This window comes from Gadus morhua, chromosome 15, assembly GCF_902167405.1.
Source record: "Gadus morhua chromosome 15, gadMor3.0, whole genome shotgun sequence".
Classification (NCBI taxonomy): domain Eukaryota; kingdom Metazoa; phylum Chordata; class Actinopteri; order Gadiformes; family Gadidae; genus Gadus; species Gadus morhua.
Window position 1 is genome coordinate 8822937 of NC_044062.1, and position 22546 is coordinate 8845482.

The 22546-nt window shown below is 43.8% G+C and overlaps 2 protein-coding genes across 3 annotated transcripts in view; one reads left to right on the forward strand and one right to left on the reverse strand.

The window, feature by feature from the left end:
• Positions 1–22546, reverse strand: part of LOC115559454 (neoverrucotoxin subunit beta) — a 544561-nt gene that overhangs the window by 59237 nt on the left and 462778 nt on the right. The window lies entirely within an intron of this gene.
• On the forward strand, positions 1795–22071 carry LOC115559459 (NACHT, LRR and PYD domains-containing protein 3-like). The gene is made up of 9 exons (XM_030378224.1): positions 1795–1873; positions 3742–3808; positions 4269–4491; positions 4590–6381; positions 6814–6987; positions 7392–7565; positions 8780–8953; positions 12662–12708; positions 21446–22071. Exons 1-9 carry the CDS (start codon positions 1806–1808, stop codon positions 21997–21999), a joined length of 3273 nt encoding a protein of 1090 aa, XP_030234084.1. The 5' UTR covers positions 1795–1805; the 3' UTR covers positions 22000–22071.

Sequence of the window (22546 nt, forward strand, 5' to 3'; positions counted from 1 at the left end):
ACCTCTGTGGTTTAGTATTGAAAGTACCCTAAGTAGACCCTCCCCTTAGTGAACGTGGATGATACCACCGTCCAGTCTGGGGGAAAGAGAGGGCAACATAAAGCTAACTCAAATAGTACAGACACAGGGTCTCACAAGTAAACAAAGGGTTTAATGCAAACCTATCCCGCCTGAAATAGGTCAGGTGTTTACCATCAGGGGGAGCCCGGGCCAAAATAAGACATGAGACTTACCTTAAAAAATAATCTAACAGCTCAACGCAAACACAGTTGGTAAGCCTAGCTCCCTAGCTCACCAAAAACAGGATAAAGTGCGGCACCAAATTAAAGGCCACCACCCCTAGCAGCTTCCTACAGATTGGGCAATAGCTTAAAAAAACCTTTAACCAAGAAGGCCATACAAAGCAACAGGTAGAAACACAGAATGAAGCAGAATAAGTGACCAACGGCTATAGGGGCAGCGAACCACAGACAGTTAACAACACACAGCTAGCAGCAGGGACACAAGAGCGCCTGGGAGCATCAGGCACCAGCTTGATGGAGCGCTAGAGAGGCCCCAGGTGGAGCCGCCGAGGCCCTTCAGCAGGCGGCTCGGCCCTCGCCTAAACTACCTCCATTCACAGGAAGGGTTCTGGTTAAACCCTAAACTACCTCCATTCACAGGAAGGGTTCTGGTTAAACCCTAAACTATCTCCATTCACAGGAAGGGTTCTGGTTAAACCCTAAACTACCTCCATTCACAGGAAGGGTTCTGGTTAAACCATAAACTACCTCCATTCACAGGAAGGGTTCTGGTTAAACCCTAAACTACCTCCATTCACAGGCAGCGTTCTAGAAAAACAACCCGTCATTCAAAAAGCATAGCTAGAAAGGTTTAAAATAAAAGCGGAATAACTTATTCAAAGTAAAAAATTAGAACTGTTTTTTCTCAGTAGGCCAGCTGAGGCCACAGTGTTCCACTATTTAAACGAACACATATGGACCTGGATAAAGCATCCAAATACTAGACATTACCATTCAAATATTCCGGTTCTCAGGTGGTTATGTTGGGATGTAACCTAAAGTCAGGGGGTGCAGGGCTGGGTCTGCAGCCCAGCCTCTACATGGAACACTTCCTTAGGCCAGCCGGCCGCCTGAGAACCTTCCTCTTCTAGACCGCTCCATGGAGGGGAGAGTAGAACCTATTTACAGATGAACACACAGTTAGAAGGACGTTTCCAGGTCATGAATCCATTATATCAAACGCTCTACTATAAAATACGACTATTTTATGCCCTAAACTACTGTTATTGTATCTCTACAATGTAATAACCTGAAAAGCAATAAAACATTTGAATCAAAAATTATCTAGAAGAGACCAGCAGGAGAGAGCAGACCCCCCTGGACCCAGCGGTGTCTCCATGAAGAGCGACTCGTCTATGGAACAACCTATTAGGTTTCAAGAAGGAAATCAGCCTAATAAGCCAAGGTGAGGATCTGTCAGATTATTAAATACATCAGCCAGACATCCTAGAGTCCTGAATCACAGATGGTTGTTGTTGTTTATCTAGAAGCTTTGTTTATTTACATCTTTTAAAAGTGCGATTCAGCCCAACATTTATTAACCCAGTGGCTCACAAACTCTATGATCTCTTCTACTTTGACATGAAGAAGGTCTTAAACAAGGAGATCCGTTATCAGCCTTAACTACTGTTAATATATCTCAACAATGTAATAACTTGAAAAGCAATAAAACATTTGAATCTAAAATTATCTAGAAAAGTCCAGCAGGAGAGAGCAGACTCCCCTGGACCCAGCAGTGTCTCCATGAAGAGCAGCTCGTCTATGGAAAACATTGCTAGTTTTGGAGACGGAAATCAGTCTACTGAGCCAAGGTAAGGATCTGTCAGATTATTAAATAAATCAGCCAGACATCCTAGAGTCCTGAATCACAGATGGTTGTTGTTATTTATCTAGAAGAGAATGGCTTTGTTTATTTACAGCTTTTAAAAATGAATTCAGCCCAACAGTCATTAACCCAGTGGCTCACAAACTCTATGATCTCTTCTCCTTCGACATTAAGAAGGTCTTAAACAAGGAGATCCATCATCAGCCTTTCTTGCTGTGATCGCTGGTTGTAGCTATCTGTAAGGATCACAATGTAGCAGGTTTTAAAGAGGGTAATACAAACATAAGGGAATGTTATTGGACCCATCATCCATCAGGCGTATGGTCCAATAGTCTCCATTCACAGGCAGGGTTCTGGTTAAAACCATACAATTCCAAGCATTCCAAGGACAGGCCTAATCAATAGAGGATGCCATCCAGGATCCTTGTTGTAAACTAAACTCAGGGGGTGGAGGGCTGGGTCTGCAGCCCAGCCTCTACATGGAACACTTCCTTAGGCCAGCTGGCCGCCTGAGAACCTGTCGGGGCAATTTCTCCAGAGATATTGCGTCTAGGACAAATGAGATTTCTAAATGCAAAAAAGCACACAATAGTTGTAGACAATTAACCTATTTTAATGTATGCATTCATTAGACTCCTCTCCAGCACAGCGAGTCCAGAACAGCTATTTAAACAGTTTCACATCCTCCAAAGAGTTCAGATGTCAATAATCAAATCAGGTAATGTTTCCCAAAGACACAGAGTTGCCTGTGTTCTTATCAAGCAGAAGAATGCATAAGTGACGGGTTTATCCGAGCACAAAGGTTAACATTAGGATAACACTGAGTCAGGTAGGGTGGCTATACAATACAAGCAGCAGGAAAGCATTAGATGATGTGGCAACCCGGTTCCGTACGAGTCTGTTTGTCACGGCAAGTACGACGCACTGGATGCTGGTTTAAGCCGCAGTCGGCTAAAGAACAAGGTATACAACACTGTGCTAGGGTGTCCGTGAGCCTCGTAGCCTGGGTCGTGTCACTGGCCACCTCATGGTAGGTCTGACTGCCTTCCTCCTGGAATGAGTCCTCGGCTGCCTTATAAGATGTCCACCCGCTCATTTCCTCCCTCCGGCCAGGTGTTCCCCATCTGGCTGATGAGGGTGAGGAATGTGGTGCTCTCTGCCTCCGGCTAGTGGATGGCGGCGGTACACGCCCTCCACCACTCGCCCCCGGATCCCCCTGGTGGGGAGCGGGATTTCACAATGATTAAAAGGAAACATTAAATGGATTTTTCCATCACAAAGCTTCCTCTTCTAGACCGCTCCTTGGAGGGGAGTGTTGTACCTTTATCATTAACATATGAACAAACAGCTAGAAGGACGTTTCCACCTTATGAATCCATTATATCAAGCGTTTAACTTAAATTTTGTGTCTTTTATGTTTCATTATTGTTAGCTATTGTTTTATGTTGTTGTGTGTGGACGTTCATATGAGGCATGTGTTTCTTAGAGATAACATCGATTATAAAATGAAAATACCTCAATGTCCTCAGACTATTTATATTTTAGAAAAAGCAATTAATAAATAAATTATTTCAGAATAATCGGTTCTTAAAGAGTCCAGCAGCAGACTGGAGACTCCCCTTGACCCTGCCGGGTGGTCTCTCCAGACTTCAAATCCAATAGTCGGAGCAGGGTTTACAGTGATGTTCATGCGCTTTGTTTTTGTGTGTGTGTGTATGTGTGTGTGTGTGTGTGTGTGTGTGTGTGTGTGTGAATGTGTGCGTGTGTGTGTGTGTGTGTGTGTGTGTGTGTGTGTGTGTGTGTGTGTGTGTGTGTGTGCGTGTGTGCGTGCGTGTGTGTGTGTGGTGTCCACAGACAACAACAGGGGAGGTCAACGGTTACCAGTGGTCAGTCTGTCCAGCAGCAACAGACAGAGTTGAAGGTGTGTAAATGTACAACCCTGAGTTCAGTTATGAATGACATGTGAACTGGATCCAACTTTGTATGGATCCAACCTTAAAGGGGTGATATCATACCATCAGGTGTGAGTGTGATTAGCCATTACAAGCCATTTGAAAATCTGCCGGTTCCTGTGTTTTTACTGATGTCACAAGTGGGAGTGGCCACCTAGATGTAAGATGGATAGACAACATTTGTCCTACAGTCCACTGGGTAGGTGGGTAGACTGATCTATTCAGCATTTAGGTGGACACGCCCATTTGGGGTCACTAAAACACAGGAATAGGCAGATTTTCAAATGGCCTGTAATGGCTCATCACAGTCACACCTTGGGGCATAATATCACCCCTTTAAGACCTGCAGGATGTGAATCCAGGACAGATGGTTCAGATGTCCTCAGTTACTTCAGAGTAAAGTTCTCATCGATGTTTGTTCTGTTACAGCGGATCAAGGAGAAGGCACACGCTTTTCTAGACAAGGAGGTGGAGAAGCTCTGGAGGGATCTCTTCCCAGATTGCCCACAATGCTCAGAGAGTCAGCGGGAGGAGGAGGTGCATGGTGAGGAAGTGGAGCATAGGAGACGTGCCAGAAAGGGAGTTGTAGACATCACACGGCTCTGCATGAAGCAGTTGAAGCTGGAGGAGCTGGCAGACACGTTGTGGAGCAGTAAGATACTCTTATTTTGAAAACAGATAAGAAAGATGCTTTTATTTTGTAACAGATTAGTAAGAGACTTTTGTTTCTTCTGTTGTATTCTAATTTAGAAACTGTTGCTGCTGAATGCCAACATAAGACCAAGTACCATCTGAAGCAGAAGCACAAGTGTGTGTTTGAGGGAATAGCTAAAGCAGGAGAGTCAAGACCTCTGAATGAGATCTACACAGAACTCTACATCACAGAGACAGGCAGTGGAGAGGTCAACCAGGAACATGAGGTCAGAATGATTGAAACAGCTTCCAGGAAACCATCCAAGGAGGAAACACCGATAAAATGTCAAGACATCTTTAAACCCTTACCTGGACAAGAAAAAGAAATCAGGACAATAATGACAACTGGAGTGGCGGGCATTGGTAAAACCGTCTTAACACTCAAGTTCACTCTGGACTGGGCTGAAGCCAAAACCAACCACGACATAGACTTCACATTTCCCATCACTTTCAGAGAGCTGAATTTACTGAAAGATAAAAAGTTTAGCTTGGTGGAACTTATTCATCACTTCTTTATTGAAACCAAAGAAGCAGGAATCTGCAGTTACGATCGGTTCCAAGTTGTCTTCATCTTGGATGGTCTGGATGAGTGTCGACTTCCTCTGGACTTCCAGGCAACCCCGGTGTGGTCTGATGTCACAGGGTCCACCTCGGTGGACGTGCTGCTGATAAACCTCATCAGGGGCGACCTGCTTCCCTCCGCTCGCATCTGGATAACCACACGCCCTGCGGCAGCCAATCAGATCCCTGCTGAGTGTATTGACAAGATGACAGAGATGAGAGGGTTCACCGACCCCCAGAAGGAGGAGTACTTCAAGAAGAGATTCAGAGACGAGAAGCTGGCCAGCAAAATCATCTCCCACATCAAGAAATCCCGAAGCCTCCACATCATGTGTCACATCCCAGTCTTCTGTTGGATCACTTCTACAGTTCTGGAGGACCTCTTCAAAACATACCAAACAGGAGAAGAGATGCCCCATACCATGACTCAGATGTACAGCCACTTCCTTAGGGTTCAGTCCATACAGGGGGACAGGAAGTATCATGGGAGAGCTGAAAAAGATCCACGGTTGAGTTCAGAGAACAGGGAGATCATTGTTTCTCTGGGAAAACTGGCTTTTAACCAGCTGGAGAAAGGCCACCTGATCTTCTACGAGGCAGACCTGGCAGAGTGTGACATCAATATCAGAGCAGCCTCAGTGTACTCAGGAGTGTTCACCCAGATCTTTAAAGAGGAGTGTGGGCTGTATCAGGACAACGTGTTCTGCTTTGTCCATCTGAGCATCCAGGAGTTTTTGGCTGCCTTTTATGTATTCTGGTCCTTCATTGACACTGGTATGAATCCACTCTCAAAAGAACAACCGACCTCTGGGGAAGATAAACTCCTCCTCTTCTACCAGAGTGCTGTGGACAAGGCAATACAGAGTGAGAACGGACACCTGGACTTGTTCCTCCGCTTCCTCCTGGGCCTCTCTCTAGAGACCAATCAGAATATCCTGCTGGATAGACGCCTGCTGGGACAGACAGAAAGTAGCCCAAAGACCAATCAGAAAACAGTGTCTTACATCAAGGAGAGGATCAGTGGAGATCTCTCTCCAGAGGGAAGCATCAATTTGTTCCACTGTCTGAATGAGCTGAACGACCATTCTCTAGAGGAAGACATCCATCAATACCTGACATCAGGAAGTCTCTCCAGAGGATCTCTCTCCCCTGGTCAGTGGTCAGCTGTGGCCTTCATCTTACTGACATCAGAAAAGGAACTGGACGTGTTTGACCTGAAGAAATCCTCTGCTTCAGAGGATGTTCTTCTGAGGCTGCTGCCAGTGGTCAAAGCCTCCAAAACATCTCTGTAGGTGCACTAATAATGTGTAATACAACACAATATACAAAATACTCAAAATACAACTTAAAAGTAACAATAATATGCATCTCTGTAGGATCACTAATATCCCGTATTACAATTTGCACAACAACTATACATACCGGTAATACTAGAATATAAATGTTATTATGATATAGAAAATGTAATTTAGGTGCATCACAAATATACACACTAATAACAGTGAAGTAAAATAAAATAATAAGGTACATTTTTTTTACATTTAAAAATGTATTTCAATAATCGAAGTGTAAAGTGTTGCATGGTGAGTATTTTAACAGTTTAATATTTTCCATGCATGAATACAAACTTTATGAACGGACATCTATTCAACCAAATTCATGTTAAAGTGACATCAGTTCTGCCTTGTAACATGTTCCTGTCTGTTTATTTTGTGTGAAGTCTGAATAGCTGTCATCTGTCAGAGAGATGCTGTGAAGCTCTGGCCTGTATTCTCAAATCCAACACCTCTTGTCTGAGAGAGCTGGACCTGAGTAGCAATTATCTGAAGGATTCTGGAGTGAAGGAGCTCTCTGCTGGACTGGGGAGTACACACTGTACACTGGAAACTCTCCGGTCAGTTTTACTCAATGTGCAGAGGCTTATTCCTTAAGGTTTACCCTCAGCAGACATTTACCGGTAGCTGATCCTTAAAATGGGATTAGTTGTCTCAAGCCTAAATATAATGACTGTATTCATGCCACTTAACATATTTAAATCTTTAGTTGTAAAGTGAACATTACACATGTTACCTACTAATGACTAACTAGAAACTGGTACAATTTAGAGTTAGTAAAGTAGAATAACAATGACTCTTCTTAAATGGCTTATTTGAAAACACATTTTATGCAGAGATTAACTTCATCAGACATTTGATTTTTGGATTTATATAACATAAATTTAGATCAATCAGCTATTAATAATTTATAAGACATTAAAAATGTTTGGTTAATATATATCTTCTTATTTCATGCTTGAAGGCTGAATGGCTGTAATCTGTCAGAGAGATGCTGTGAAGCTCTGGCCTCAGTTCTCAGCTCTAACCCCTCTAGTCTGAGAGAGCTGGACCTGAGTACCAATGATCTGCAGGATTCAGGAGTGAAGCTGCTCTCTGATGGACTAAGGAGTCCACACTGTACATTGGTAACTCTCAGGTCAGTTTACACCCCTCCATATAGAATGAAATAAATAACATAGAACATAAGAATAACAACATCAAATATCATTTTTGTTGAAATGATAATATACGGTATATGTTATATCCTTGTATATTATTCGGTGTGTTAATTATGGTATAACGTGTATTTATTATTGAAACATACAATTATATTTCTGACCATAGACTGTATAGCTGATGACTCATTGTAATGGGAAAATTATATTTTCACATTCTGTTTCTGTAACTGATGCAAGGAATAACTGATGCAAGGAACTGTAACTGATGCAAGGAATAGGAGACAGAGCTTACATGATGATGGGGAAACAACATGATAGATCAAGTGTGGAGCAGAGCTGATCTCAGCATTTCTGAGACCTCTGCCACAGTATAAGAAGTCCTTGCATTAAACAATGCATTGGACTTCAGGTGGGGACTGGGTTGCGCACCTCTTTGAGGGGTGCGGGTTGACCTCCCATTCAGGGGACTTCAGCTTGCGCAGCTCTTAGAGCGACACAGGTGGATTTCCCATGCAGGGGCCTTCTCCGTGCTCCTCTTGGAGGGACGCTGGGGGATCTCCCATCTGAGGCCTCGGATGACCGTTTTGTTAGATCTCGGATCATTGTTTGGTTGTTTAATGGATTTTGTTTGATTGTTTGTTGTACCATTGTTTGTGTGTTATTGTAGCATTATTACCCAAATATATGACCATAATTGTTTTAAGTTCAGATGACTCTGTATTCTACCCAGTTTGGTCAGTTTATGATTGACTTTATGATTTATGATTGCAAAAGACTCCAAACTCACCTGTTCACCTAGACTCTAGTCCCTTCCGCCCACCATTGAATGTTGGCACTTAATGTACACACTTATTGTACACACTTATTGTATGCATTCAATGTACGTTGTACTTATTCATAGTTCTTAATTGTGTAGCGCCTGCAATTGCTGCTATCACTGCTGTATACGGGGAATGGGTTAGCCTGGCGATTGTTAGTACTTGAACGTGGTACTCTGAACATCTTTACTGTAACGACAGCGATATATTGTTTAACTTCTTATGCCAAATGTACTGATTGTAAATTGCTTGGTATTAAAGCGTCTGCTCAATGCCCTAAATGTAAAAGTAAAATGTAAATTAGTTGGTTCCGGAATTCCCACCACACCCATGTTGATGCATTTCAGTTCAGATTTCCCCTGTTGTGTGTGTAGGTTGTCTGGCTGCCTGGTCACAAAGGAAGGCTGTGCTTCTCTGGCCTCAGCTCTGACCTCCAACCCCTCCCATCTGAGAGAGCTGGACCTGAGCTACAATCACCTAGGAGACTCAGGAGTTGCGCTGCTCTATGCTGGAGTGGAGGATCCACACTGGAGACTGGACAATCTCAGGTATGGAGAAGACAGCTCACCACTGTGACAATGACTCCTACAAGGATTCAACCAGCTGCTGGATGAAGTGGTTTCAAAACACAGCTGTTACTGTTAATGTTGAGTAGAAAGTGATGAGACAGCAGATTAGGAGTCAGACCACTTTTATAAAACAATATTTATTAATATCCAGTGCAACACGTTCATATTTGGCTTATGGCTCTGTTTGGGAACAGCTGTCTGATGAATGAAGCTGTTGTTTTATAAACAGATTACTTCTTTTTTTACGGCCGACCTCCAGGTCTGGTATTTCGTAATTTCGTAAGGCCACTTGGCCCACAGCTGGGCAATTGTTATTGAGTGCACAAAGGCCACATGCCAGGGCATCAAGGCCATAAATTCAAAAACGTAATTTTGATTTCACTCCTGGCTGGACTCCCTGACTCTTCGAAAAACCTTTGCATATCCAGAATGCGAGAGGAGATACTGGACACTCTGAGGTATGGAGAGCCCACCACTCAGGGACAATGTCTTCTACACAACTCATGTTGTGTAGAAAGTAATGATACATCAGATAATGATTCAATATTTTCATTTTGCATGTTGAGGAGCCTAACAACGTCAATATTTAACCTAAAAACACAATGTTGAGCTAAAACGGTTACGGTATTTCTTGTTTCACTGGCGTTACAATTTTTAATCGATTGTTAATATGATTATTATATATCCGGGGTTTGTCTGTGGGGACCCCCGGTTATATGGCTAGAGCAGGGGTTTTCAAATTGTGTGACTGTGAGCCTCCCTTTAGAGTAGGTAACGACTGCCGAGCCACCCCCAAAAAAAATCCTGTCGGCCTGACCTATCCCACCCACACCTCTGCAGTAAATGCCATCTTTTGTGTATTCCAGGCAATGATGACTTTCATAACTGATCATATTTAAATATTTTTATAAGACATTTTATTTGCACCTGTTTAACAGTGCATTCATTAACGATTCTTTGCAACAGCAAATGATTTCCAACTTCATGCATGCCTAATTGAGGATACTTTTAAAAATACTGAAAATCAGTAGGCCTATACACAAGTCAACAAAACACACCCGACGGCTGAAATCGGCGCTGTGTGTCTGGGCCTTTAGCGCAAATTTGAGGGAGATGCACATCGTCTCGGGCCTCCTCCTCCTGCAGGCTCAGTCCATCACGGGGTGTGGCGGGAAAGACAACGGATTTCTCACCCACTGATTTCCTATTGCGTCCTCTCAAAATACTTGCCAAATTGGTCACACAACCCATTCAAATGCGCAGTGATGACCGGTTGGACAGAGTTAATAAGCAGCCCTGTCTTCTTCGTAACATCCTCCAGGGTTGGAAACATTTCCACCAAACCTCGTTCAACACGAGCACACCACAAGTCCAGCTTTTTTCTAAACACTTCCTAGACACTTGATCGTGTGCCGAAAAGACGTGGCATTCTTTGCCCTGGAGAGAAGTCTTGAGGGAGTTGATCCTATCGAAGATGTCGGAGAGATAGGCCAACATAGCAAGCCAGTTCATGTCTGCCAGATGTTTTGCCAGTGGGGAGTTAATCTCGGTGAGGAAGAGAAGGACTTCTTCGCACAAATCGCGTAGCCTGGTGAGGACTTTCCCCCCGAGAGATCCACCTGAACTCGGAGTGCAGGAGCAGCTGCTGGAAGTGAGCAACCATCTCATTGCAGAGGATTGAGAACAGACGGGCGTTTAAGGCCCGCTATTTAATTAAGTTCACAATGTCAAATTCACTTGACAGCCTCATCAAGAACGGAACGCAATTCTTGGGCAACAATCCTTTTTGTTGCTAAAGCCTGGCGATGGATAATGCATTGCTTACAGACAGCCGCTGGGGCAACTGCCTGCGGCTGTTCTACGAGACTGCTGTGATGGCCAGTCATTGATCTTGCCCCATCAGTGCATATCCCACAACACCGGCGCCAGTCAAGGCAATTAGCCTGGTAAAAGTTATTCAAGGCCTTGACAAGTTCGTCAGCTGTTGTGTGGGCGGGTAGAGGAACGCAAAACAAAAAATCTTCCTGCACACTGAGCTCTTTGATATACCGAATGTACACCATCAATTGAGCACAGTGTGCAATGTCAGTGGACTCATCCAGCTGAATGGCGTGAAAGGGGCTTTCACAAACGCCGTCCAGGACCTGCTCTTTGACATCACAAGCCATGTCTGATATTTGTCGCTGGATGGTTTTGTCTGATATAGGGATCGCGTCTAGTTTAGCAGCAGCTGCTTCTCCCAGCATCACTGAACACATATCTCTAGCTGCAGGGAGTAGCAATGTTTCGCCAATGTTATGAGGTTTGCCTGCCTTCGCTATACGTAGCTCGACACGATCAGATGCTTCTGTCACCTTGATGTTAATAGTGCCATTATAGCATAATAGTGTATTGTGCTTTTTTGTGACTGCAAATCATCACGCTTCCTCTCAAAAAACTCAACTGGCTTGTGCACAACATTTTTGGGCTTAGTTTCAATGTCACGCCGAAGTTTGCATGTTCTCATGCCATCATTTGCTAGCACCTCCTTGCAGAACACACACTGCGGCAGAGGTGCAGCCTCGGACCCTGACCAGGTGACTTTAAGTAGAGACTTTAAGTATTCAGGATCATATTTCCTATGTTTTTTTGCTGGGTCCTGTCTCCTCCCTTAATGCATTATAAAACTAATACACGCACGCACAATAACCGATATCAATAGAGCTGCACACAGATGTGTATTATTTCTTTGCGTGTCACGTTTCGGACCTCCCCTGTGGCTCTTTGGCGCCCCCCAGGGGAGGCACGCCTTACCTATTGAAAACCGCTGGGCTAGAGGCTAGATGCTTCCTACATTTCTGATGTATAATTTTGTGCGCTTCGATTAACTAGATGATTAACTAGACTAACTTCGAGTGTGTGCTTGCTAAAATGCTGCAGATGGTAAACTGCCCAATCTGGCAACACTGCCTGCATGTTCTCCGCGCAGTATTGCAGGAGCAGTGAACTGCACAAAAAACAGGCAAACGGAATAAATGAAACTTAAGATGAACAGCAGATGTGCTTGCAGTAGCAACCACACTAATAACACCTTTTTCCTGATTACTACAAGTGATGACCCAAACACACACACACGCACACACACACACACGCACACGCACACACACACACACACACACAACTGTAACACTGACTTGATTCAACTATTTCAAACTTTATCAGAACAGCTCAGCTATTCTATATGTCATATCAGCTGTATTCAGACTTTATCACGCTCGCTATTTGTTTAACTCTTCAATTTATTTGTTTCCAACCATTTTACATTTCTTTAAATGGTGTGCATGTTTACATTGTTATCTCCATTTAGACCTTTGAACTCTCTTCAAATCCCTTCACTTGATTTAAGCCATTTAACATTTCTTTACGTCTTAAACTATGTGGCTTTACGAAAACATATTTTCAACCTCACTTTGCACTAGAGCACTAATTTTCTGCTGGGAATGCATTTTCTAGTTTGTATGTGATACTGATTATAGTATAAATCACAGCCTGTTAACTCACCTTCGTGGCCCCACGAACCAATGTGAAGCCCAACATAATGAATAATGTTTCCCTGTTTAAGGACCACATGCTGCTCTCTGTTTGTTACCATGTGAATAATCTTTCCCTGTTTAAAGACAACACGCTGCTCTCTCTTTGTATCCCCAGTGTGGAGCACGGTGGAGAGTGGAGGATGAAACCAGGTCTAAAGAAGTGTAAGTGACTGTTTAGTTTGATTAATCTCAACACACATTAACTAAAGAGATGGAAAGTCTCTCTACACAGCAGGAGGTGACGTTGGTTCAGTCAAATCATCCTGGGAATGTAGATGATGGTTGACATCATCTTCATCAAACTGTTGATAGATAATAATCTATTTTCTAGAATAATCTAGGCCCAGACAGGATCAGTGCTTTAGTAGAACTAGGGCCCAGACAGGACCAGTGCTTTAGTAGAACTAGGGCCCAGACAGGACCAGTGCTTTAGTAGATCTAAGGCACAGACAGGACCAGTGCTTTAGTAGAACTAGGGCCCAGACAGGACCAGTGCTTTAGTAGATCTAAGGCCCAGACAGGACCAGTGCTTTAGTAGATCTAAGGCCCAGACAGGATCAGTGCTTTAGTAGAACTAGGGCCCAGACAGGACCAGTGCTTTAGTAGATCTAAGGCCCAGACAGGACCAGTGCTTTAGTAGATCTAAGGCCCAGACAGGACCAGTGCTTTAGTAGAACTAGGGCCCAGACAGGACCAGTGCTTTAGTAGATCTAAGGCCCAGACAGGACCAGTGCTTTAGTAGATCTAAGGCCCAGACAGGACCAGTGCTTTAGTAGATCTAAGGCCCAGACAGGACCAGTGCTTTAGTAGAACTAGGGCCCAGACAGGACCAGTGCTTTAGTAGAACTAGGGCCCAGACAGGACCAGTGCTTTAGTAGAACTAGGGCCCAGACAGGACCAGTGCTTTACTAGTTCTAAGGCCCAGACAGGACCAGTGCTTTAGTAGATCTAAGGCCCAGACAGGACCAGTGCTTTAGTAGATCTAAGGCCCAGACAGGACGCCGCGCGTGCTTTACATTTGGGGAAACACAAGGTAGATCTTACATTTTTTAGGAAATATGGTAGCATATAAAAATAATAATGGAAACGATGACATTAACCTTTTTAATTAAATAATTCTATGAAAGAACAAATAATGAATAGAGCAGTTGATAACGGCGATGTTTGTCCACACAATAAGTTGTAGGATGATTGATAAATGACATTCAATAATCAATTTGAGCAACATATTTGTTTGAGACTGTAGCAAAGACGATGCTACAGTGCAGCTAGGTGACTGTCGTGGATGAAACCCACGGGCCAATACGAGAGGTCCAGAAGGACTAGGGTTGAATGATCAAGGCTTTATTATCACCGCAGAGAGTAACAACATCACCTGAGTTGGTTTGCAAAGAACTCGCGAACAGTTTCGGAGCTCCGCCTTATATCCTAATTGTGTGGCTTCACCTAAGATGTCCTTGGCCAATCACAATTCTCTAAACTACGGGCCCTCGACGTTCACGCCCACGATGTCCAAAATACATTCCATACAGTAATTCAAGCATTACGTACAAAAGGTTACTAAACATTAGTCACATGATGTTATATAATACATTAGTTATATGAAGTGAGGTCTTTCATTAAAATCCATTCATCATCATTGCCATGTTTATTAACCTGATCTTAAATCATCACGACTTACCACATGTGTTTAAGAGATGAGCCCTGTGAAAGCAATATTAATTTAAACAGTAAAGTATGTATTTGTAAAGGTTAACGCCACTTTGTTTGTCTGTGGCATAGTCATAATTCTAAACTGGTAGCGTCTGATTTTAACCGGGGTATGGATAAGTTAACTTAACTCTAAACTGAAGCCTACAGAATATACATTCTGCCACAGACGAGAACCCACAAGGGGTAACAGATGTTTCTCTAAGGGGCCATTTACATGAGGCGTCAGGGGTTCATTGGAATGCAGGCATTTATTTGACACAGGAAGGCCAGGCAATATCAATAGTGTTTACAATTTGGCTCCATTGTAAATATATTTATCTTATATTCTTGTATAACTTATACTTAAAGTTAACCTTACTTAACCTTAGTTGTATCTAAGTCAACTGAGAGATAGACTGATATGCATGGGTGGATTACTGCACGGGCACACCGGGCACATGCCCAGGGGCCCAAGGGCTCAGGGGGTCCCACAAGTTACTAACAGTGGGGTCCAGGGCCCCACAAGGTACTAACAGTGGGGCCCAGGGTCCCACAAGTTATTAACAGTGGGGCCCTGGGCCCCACCGTTAGTAACTTTTAATGTTGCATTGTCGAAGCAATCAGTAGAGAAATACAAAAATTCAAGCGAAAACAGCAATAGTAGGCCTATTACTACTGAGTAAATAAATTAATAAAAAGATCACTAGGGGGCACTATTTCAGTTTGTGAATTTGAGACCGGTCACGAACAAGTCACTGTCATTTAAACATGGAGCAACGGCGAACTCTAATGGTGCGGCCACACCAAACGCGTTACCCGCGTACCTCGCGTATAAAATCGCCATTTTTTCCATAGGGAACCATTGGTTTACGCGCGTATGAGACGCGTACACGCGTTACATGCGTATAAGCAACATTTTACTCGCGTTAGGTATGGCGAGTGGATAGTGCCAAACCTAAGGATTCCCTGGAAGAGGCGAAGGAGCAGCCTACCCTACGTCGCCGTGGGAACGTGTGAAATTTTGAATGGGATTGATTGGGACTGCAGACGAGAGACCAGCAGCGACGTCACGGCGACGGCATGGAAGATCCGTCCACCGGCGGCGGTGTCACGGCGACTTCCATAAGGAAATTCAGACAAAATGTACGTCTACTCTCGACGTGTGGATAAGTTCGTCGCCACTAAGACGCCTGCTACCCTACGTCGCCGTGAGAACGCGTGAACTAGAGAGAAGGCTATTTAAATATATTAAAGATTTGCGTGAGAATCTGTATCTCTCCAGCAAAAAGTCATCCGAATATAGCCGTGGTCTTATAAATCTCTCCCGGTGGATTGCACGAATAATTGGCACTCCGGTATCAACAGGGCTCTCATCAAAAGGGCATGCCATTGTGAACGCATGGAATCTGCTGTGAACGCAGCTTTAAATCCCCAAGGCCCGTTTCAGAAAGCAGGTTCAACAAACTCTAAGTTAAAACCTTAACTCTAGGTTGACCAACTCTGAGCTGTAAAACTCTGAATTTTCGGTTTCAGAACAGGTGATAACGCTTAGTTCAATCAACTCTGAGTCAAGGTAACTCTGAGTGAAGCTCGTGCATGAGGATATAAAAAGCCCTCATCAATGGAACACAGATAACATGATTCACCATGGCAACAAGTACTAACAAGCCTCGATCCTCCTACTTCTCCCCAGCGGAGTTGCAAATCTTAATGACTGCATATGCAGAAAGCGAGCATATCTTTTTACTAAAAAGCAATACTATGGCAGCAGCCAAAAAGCGGGAGCTCGCGTGGAAAAAAATAGCTGACCGAGTCAGAGTATTTGAGAAAAAGAAAATGTTTTCTCTTGAATGTTCCACTTATTCAACAATTATATTCCATATGTGTGTTTGTGCGCACAGGTGCAACCCAACAGGCCCCAAACGGACTTGGCTGCAACTAAAAATGAAATATAAAAATGTAGTTCAAACAGATAAGGTATCATTTAAGTACAAGCAATTGTGATGTTGTTTAGCCTGCCCTCATTAAACAGCATTTAGTGGCTGCATTCAACATGTGATAAATATATTTAAGTAATTAGGGAAATCTGCTAAACAAAGAAAAATCCCAACACTGCCAGTATTTAATATTGTCTATATGAAAGCAACACCTAAATGCCTTTTATACATACAAGTCTCCAAATTTGTGTTTTCTGGTTATCTTAAAATTTGACCTCCATTATAGCCAACAGAAAAAAGGCAGAGTCAGTTAGAAATGATTGAAGCATATCATGTCTCTAACAGCTCTTCCATCTCGTGCATCAGCAGGGGGGTCAGGATTATTATCTGGATCATTGGGGGAAAGAGTAGGACATTGTTCTCCTCTAATAGTGGCAATGTTGTGGAGAACCAAACATGCCACTATAATGTCACAAGCCCTTTCTGGGGTGACCCTGAGCCTTCGAAGGCACTGGAACCGGGCCTTGAGTATGCCGATGGTCATCTCCACTCTGGCTCGTGTCCTGCAGTGAGCCAAGTTGTAGTGTTGCTGTGGGCAAGGGCCAGGGTCAGGGTAAGGGGTCAGCAGATAGCGCTGGCAGGGGTACCCTCTGTCTCCGAGTAGATAACCATCAAACTCTCCTATGATAATACAAGATACACTTTATTGTTTCAGTTGTAATAGGAGGAAACAAAATATTGATTATAGGATATAACTATATACTGGATATATAAACTATATATATAAACTCACCACGGGCAAATCTGGCACTCAGTGTAGACTCACGAAACATTTGTGAGTCATACACAGACCCAGGCCACTTCGCTTCCACATTATTTATCATGTGGGCTGCGTCACATATGATCTTCACAGTGGAGAACAGTAATTAGCTGTATAGTGAAGCATATTTCATTTGGAATGTTAAAGGCTACTATTTAGGCCTACCTGTACATTAATGCTGTGGACAGATTTCCTATTCACATAATCTCCTTAATTTATTGAAGGAGCTATGATAGGAATGTGAGTGCCATCTATGCAGCCAATCACACCTGGAAACCCTAAAATATATCAAATTGACTGATTAGTGCTTCAAGTCTCAAAGCTTTATAACATAAATGAATTACTGCTTAGACTGATACCTGCAATTCTGTGGAACTCTTCTTTGAGAAGTCTGGTGGGTCTGTGACTTGGGAACACTACAAACGTGCATAGTAGCCGTTTCAGTGCAAGTGTCACATTTCGGACAGCCCGACAGACAGTTGCCTTGGACACATGCTCTGCATCACCGACGTTATACAAAAAACTGCCGTTGGCAAAAAAACAAAGTGCAATACAAATGATTTGCTCGGAACTGAGAGCGTGTCCACGATGTGTCATCTGAGCGATGTGAGGGCTGAGAATATTGTTGATAAAAATTATTGATGATGCAGAGAAACGGAAACGCTCAAACAGGTAGCTAGGCCTACTCATCAGGGAATGATAAAACATCCAAGTATCTGCGCCTCGACATCAACTGGCTCTTCAATAAAAGGACACGCCATGTCTGCCACTGCCTTCAGTCTGCAGGCTTCAACTTAAGAGCAGGAGAAACTCGGGGTTAGTTGAAGAAAACCTGCCAGCGAGCAGGTTAGGTTCACGGAGTATGTTGCCAAGTTAACTGACTCAGAGTAAAGCTGAACTGGCTTTGAGAGTTTTCACTAAACCTGCTTTCTGAAACGGGCCCCAGGTTTGATTCAGAGTATATGTTGCTATAGTAACTAACATACCGTGTTCATTTTAGAACGGAAACCCTAGGGTTACCGCAAACCCTGGGTTAATTTGCCCGGTTATGTGATAAAACCGGCTTTGTGGAATACCCCTCTGCCCTATGAAGTGACATCACGCCCATACAATCATCAAAACATTTTTGAGATCTGTTTTAAAACAGTTTGTCTTTTTGACACATAAAAACTAACGTTTTTTATAAAATGTCATCAACTTGTTCATCAACAAGTCATTGGATAGATTAATACCAGAAAATAATGAAGAACAAATTATATATATAGACTGGGAATCGAACTCCAGTCCCAACGGCGGCGGCGTGCATATCCTCTCCACACGGCGGCGGCGTAGCCTCTCCACACGTTCATTTCACACGTTGTTATCCTTCTCCAGGGAATCCTGGCACTATCCACTCGCCATATCCACTCGCCATAGGGAATCCTTAGGTTTGGCACTATCCACTCGCCATATCCACTCGCCATAGTTAGGGGCGTATGAGGCGCGTATATATACGCGCGTACATATACGCGCGTACGCGAGGAGTTCAAAAAATTGAACTTTTTACGCTCATACGCGCCGCAATAGCCAATCAGCGTTGACCTTGACCCGACGTCACTGGCAGAGAGTAGTGAGCTTGGACAGAAGCATACGGCCGACATCTTTCTTTATTCTGTGTGGAAATAGTAACATAGTTACGCCATTAAATGCTTTTATGGAAACATTTTTAGCGAGAAATGTGCATTTTACTTTCATAATGTTCGCTCGGTGAATGTGAAGGATGTTTGGTTTGATAGTTATGACGAAGAGTGAACGCTCCGTTCACTTGCATGGACAGAGTCTCTGGTTACTAAGCAACCTCAACGTCTTGGCGGACTATATATCTGCTGATCAACACTAAGAATGCTGGAAACACACCAGACACCATGTGAAGTTATTTAACCCGATTATTGTTATTTATATCCGAGATTATTTAATCTAACCCGATCTAAGCTCTATCACCCAAACACGGCGGCGTTTGGGTTTCCTACCTCGGACTTCAGCGCAGCCATGTCCATGGCAGCCACGGCCGGCAACTTTCTTTATTCTGGGTGGAAATAGTAACATAGTTACGCCATTAAATGCGTTTATGGAAACATTTCTAGCGAGAAATGTGCATTTTACTTTCATAATGTTCGCTCGGTGAATGTGAAGGATGTTTGGTTTGATAGTTATGACGAAGAGTGAACGCTCCGTTCACTTGCATGGACAGAGTCTCTGGTTAGGTTACTAAGCAAACTCAACGTCTTGGCGGACTATTTCTCTGCTGATCAACACTACGAATGCTGGAAACACACCAGACACACCATGTGAAGTTATTTAACCCGATTATTGTTATTTATATCCGAGATTATTTAATCTAACCCGATCCAAGCTCTATCATCCACCCAAACACGGCGGCGTTTGGGTTTCCTTCCTTGGACTCCTAAATCCAGCGCAGCCACAGGCTGGGGGGGGGGGGGGGGGGAGTTTTGGGCGGTCTCATCTACGCGCGTATGCGTACGCGCGTATCTGACCATTTTTGACACAAAATGGTCAAGCAACATTTTAGCTGCGTTACGCGCGTACATGGTACGCGAGGTACGCGCTTGGTGTGTTCGCACCTTAAGAGGAGCGTTGAAGCAATGAATTTATTCAGTTCAGATAATTTAACAAGCCTGGAGATGATGCAACCCCAAAAGGACTGCTACGAATTATACTTGATTGTGGACTGCAATCTATGTTTCCAAATGTGTATGTAGCGCTACGGCTTTTTCTGACTCTGCCCGTCAGTAATTGCGAAGGGGAGCGGTCATTCTCTCTTCTGTCCAGGATAAAAAATTAACTGAGGACGAAAAAGTCACAAAAACGCCTAAAAGGCACTTTCTCTCATGGCAATTGAGAGCGACCTTACCAATGCACTGGAGTTATCGTGGAGGATTTCGCACGGAACAGAGCCCGGAAAAAATGCATTTCATATGTGAAATGCATTACCCTGCGTTCACACCAAAAGATGCATTTGCTGCCCGAACGCGTTGACGCCTGAGTTTTGCGGCGCGTCAAATCAAGTTTTGCGGCGCGTCAAACTTTTGACGCGCGTCAAAAGTTGAAATATTTCAACTTGAGCAGCATTTGACGCGCCGCAAAATACGTGAACGCGCCCTTCGCCCGTGCCCGGCAGCGGGCACGGGCATGCCGCGCCGCAAATCAGATTTTGACGCGCCGCAAATCAAGTTTTACTGCCCGTTTTCTCGGCAGCAAATGCTGCGGCAGCAAAGCAGCAACGCGTCTCTACATTCACTTTGAATGGGATCACGACGCGCGTCAACTTTTTGCATCTTTTGGTGTGAACGCAGGGCCTACTGTCAAGTAATGTAAGGAACTGTTCGTATTGAGTTGCTTTTAGTCGTTTTTATTTGTGGTTGAAAGCGGTGCATTCGAATTTCGTAATTCATCAATTTTATTTATTTTTTATCCTGTTTTGGTTAAATAAAGATGCATTTATTTGTTTAATTATTGTGAGGTTGCCTTTCCTGTGCTACAAATCCTGCTGAGTTGCAGGTATAGGCCAATGACTTATTATCGCCAATAAGTGTGTGTGTATTCTGGGTGCGTGTGTTTATGTTGGAAGGGGGGGGGGGGGGGGGGGGGCTGCGGAGTCCACGTGGGGGGGGGGGCTCGATATGTCATAATCCGTCTATGCTGATATGTCATTGACTACAGAGGGATGGGGGTCTACAGAGGGTCTCTCTGAGATTGTGACCCTCTGAGGTCTGCCTGCCCCTCCCCCCCTGCTGGTACATTTCTTTCCACTGATATATTCCAACAATTGGCAACTTCTCTAGGTCCACACTGTGTCCGTGGACACAGGGTGGTGGTGTTGAAGCCGGTTTAGCGTATGTTTTGTAGATAGTGATCTCTCCCTGCGTGTGTGTGGTGATGGCTGGTTTAACCTGTGCACACTGATCAATGTACAACAGGTGTGCAGCCTCACCCAGCCCGAGTCCAGACTGGCCAGGTGAGGCTGCTTAAACCTGCCAGCATCCACCCACTCCACAGAGACATATATTAGGTTTGGGCCTCTTCACGATATTGTAGGCTATATCATACATTAGTTCACGCTGGTGCTTTTTACACCTTACATAATTCTTCAGTGATTCATTGATATGTTATTACCCCCAATATCGATGCAGGGTGTACCGATACTGAAACCGTATCACAATAACCTGCCATTTAAAACGCTACAATACCACATTTTATTAGTAGCTGTTAGTAGTGTGTGTGTGTGTGTGTGTGTGTGTGTGTGTGTGTGTGTGTGTTACTCTAGGAACCGACATCCCGTCGTCTGAGTCTTTCGCTCTGCTTATTTCATTCACCAGACATCGTGGGGAGGATATCTATAAAAGAACGTTAAACACCGAACAATGGTAATGGTGTCTTGTTCTCCCCTCAGATGCCTGTGAACTCACACTGGACCAAAACACAGCCCACAGACGACTCTCTCTGTCTGAGGGCAACAGAAAGGTGACACGGGTTGAAGAGATGCAGTCATATCCTGATCACCCAGAGAGATTTGACTTCTATTTCCAGGTGTTGTGTAGAGAGGGTCTGACTGGCCGCTGCTACTGGGAGGTAGAGTGGGAAGGAGAGGTTTCTGTAGGAGTGACATACAGAGGAATCACAAGGAGTGGAATGGGTGATGATAGCAGGCTTGGAGGGAACGACAAGTCCTGGAGTCTTTCTTGTTGTGATGAAATGTGCAATGTCTGGCACAATGATATATATAACAGCATACGTCTCCCCCCGCCTGGCTCTAACAGAGTAGGAGTGTATCTTGACCGGCCTGCTGGCACTCTGTCCTTCTACAGAGTGTCCCCAGGTGGAGGAGGGTCCTCAGACACACTGACACACATCCACACCTTCCAGTCCACCTTCACCCAGGAGGTCCTACTCCCTGGGTTTTGGTTTATGAGTTCTGGTACCTCGGTGTCTCTGAGTCATTTGTAGTGACACACACACACACACACACACACACACACACACACACACACACACACACACACACACACACACACACAGACACACACACACACACACACACACACACACACACACACACACACACACACACACACACACACACACACACACAATCCATATGTTCTGTATGTTCTTTTTTAATAACACACAATAAGACATTTATTATCCTTAATATCATATATTTAGCTTCCTCTATAGTTATAAAAACCATGATGTATTGAGCTTCCTCTACAGTTTTAAAGATCCATTGTTCAGATGAGGAGAGTTAGATGATGAAAGCTATTTTAAAAAGGTGTGTTTTCAATATTGCTCAATAAATTGCTCTGTTGTCAGCAATTATTACATTTGTTTCTGTATTCATCGCTCTACTGGTAAATTCTGTAGTATTTCTGTACCAAACATTTATGATTATTCTTGTTCAAACACAGTCATGTCACTATATATTATGTTGGTGTTGATGTTGATTTATGATGATGATTTAAACAGTCCTTAACTTAACTAAAACAAACAGGGG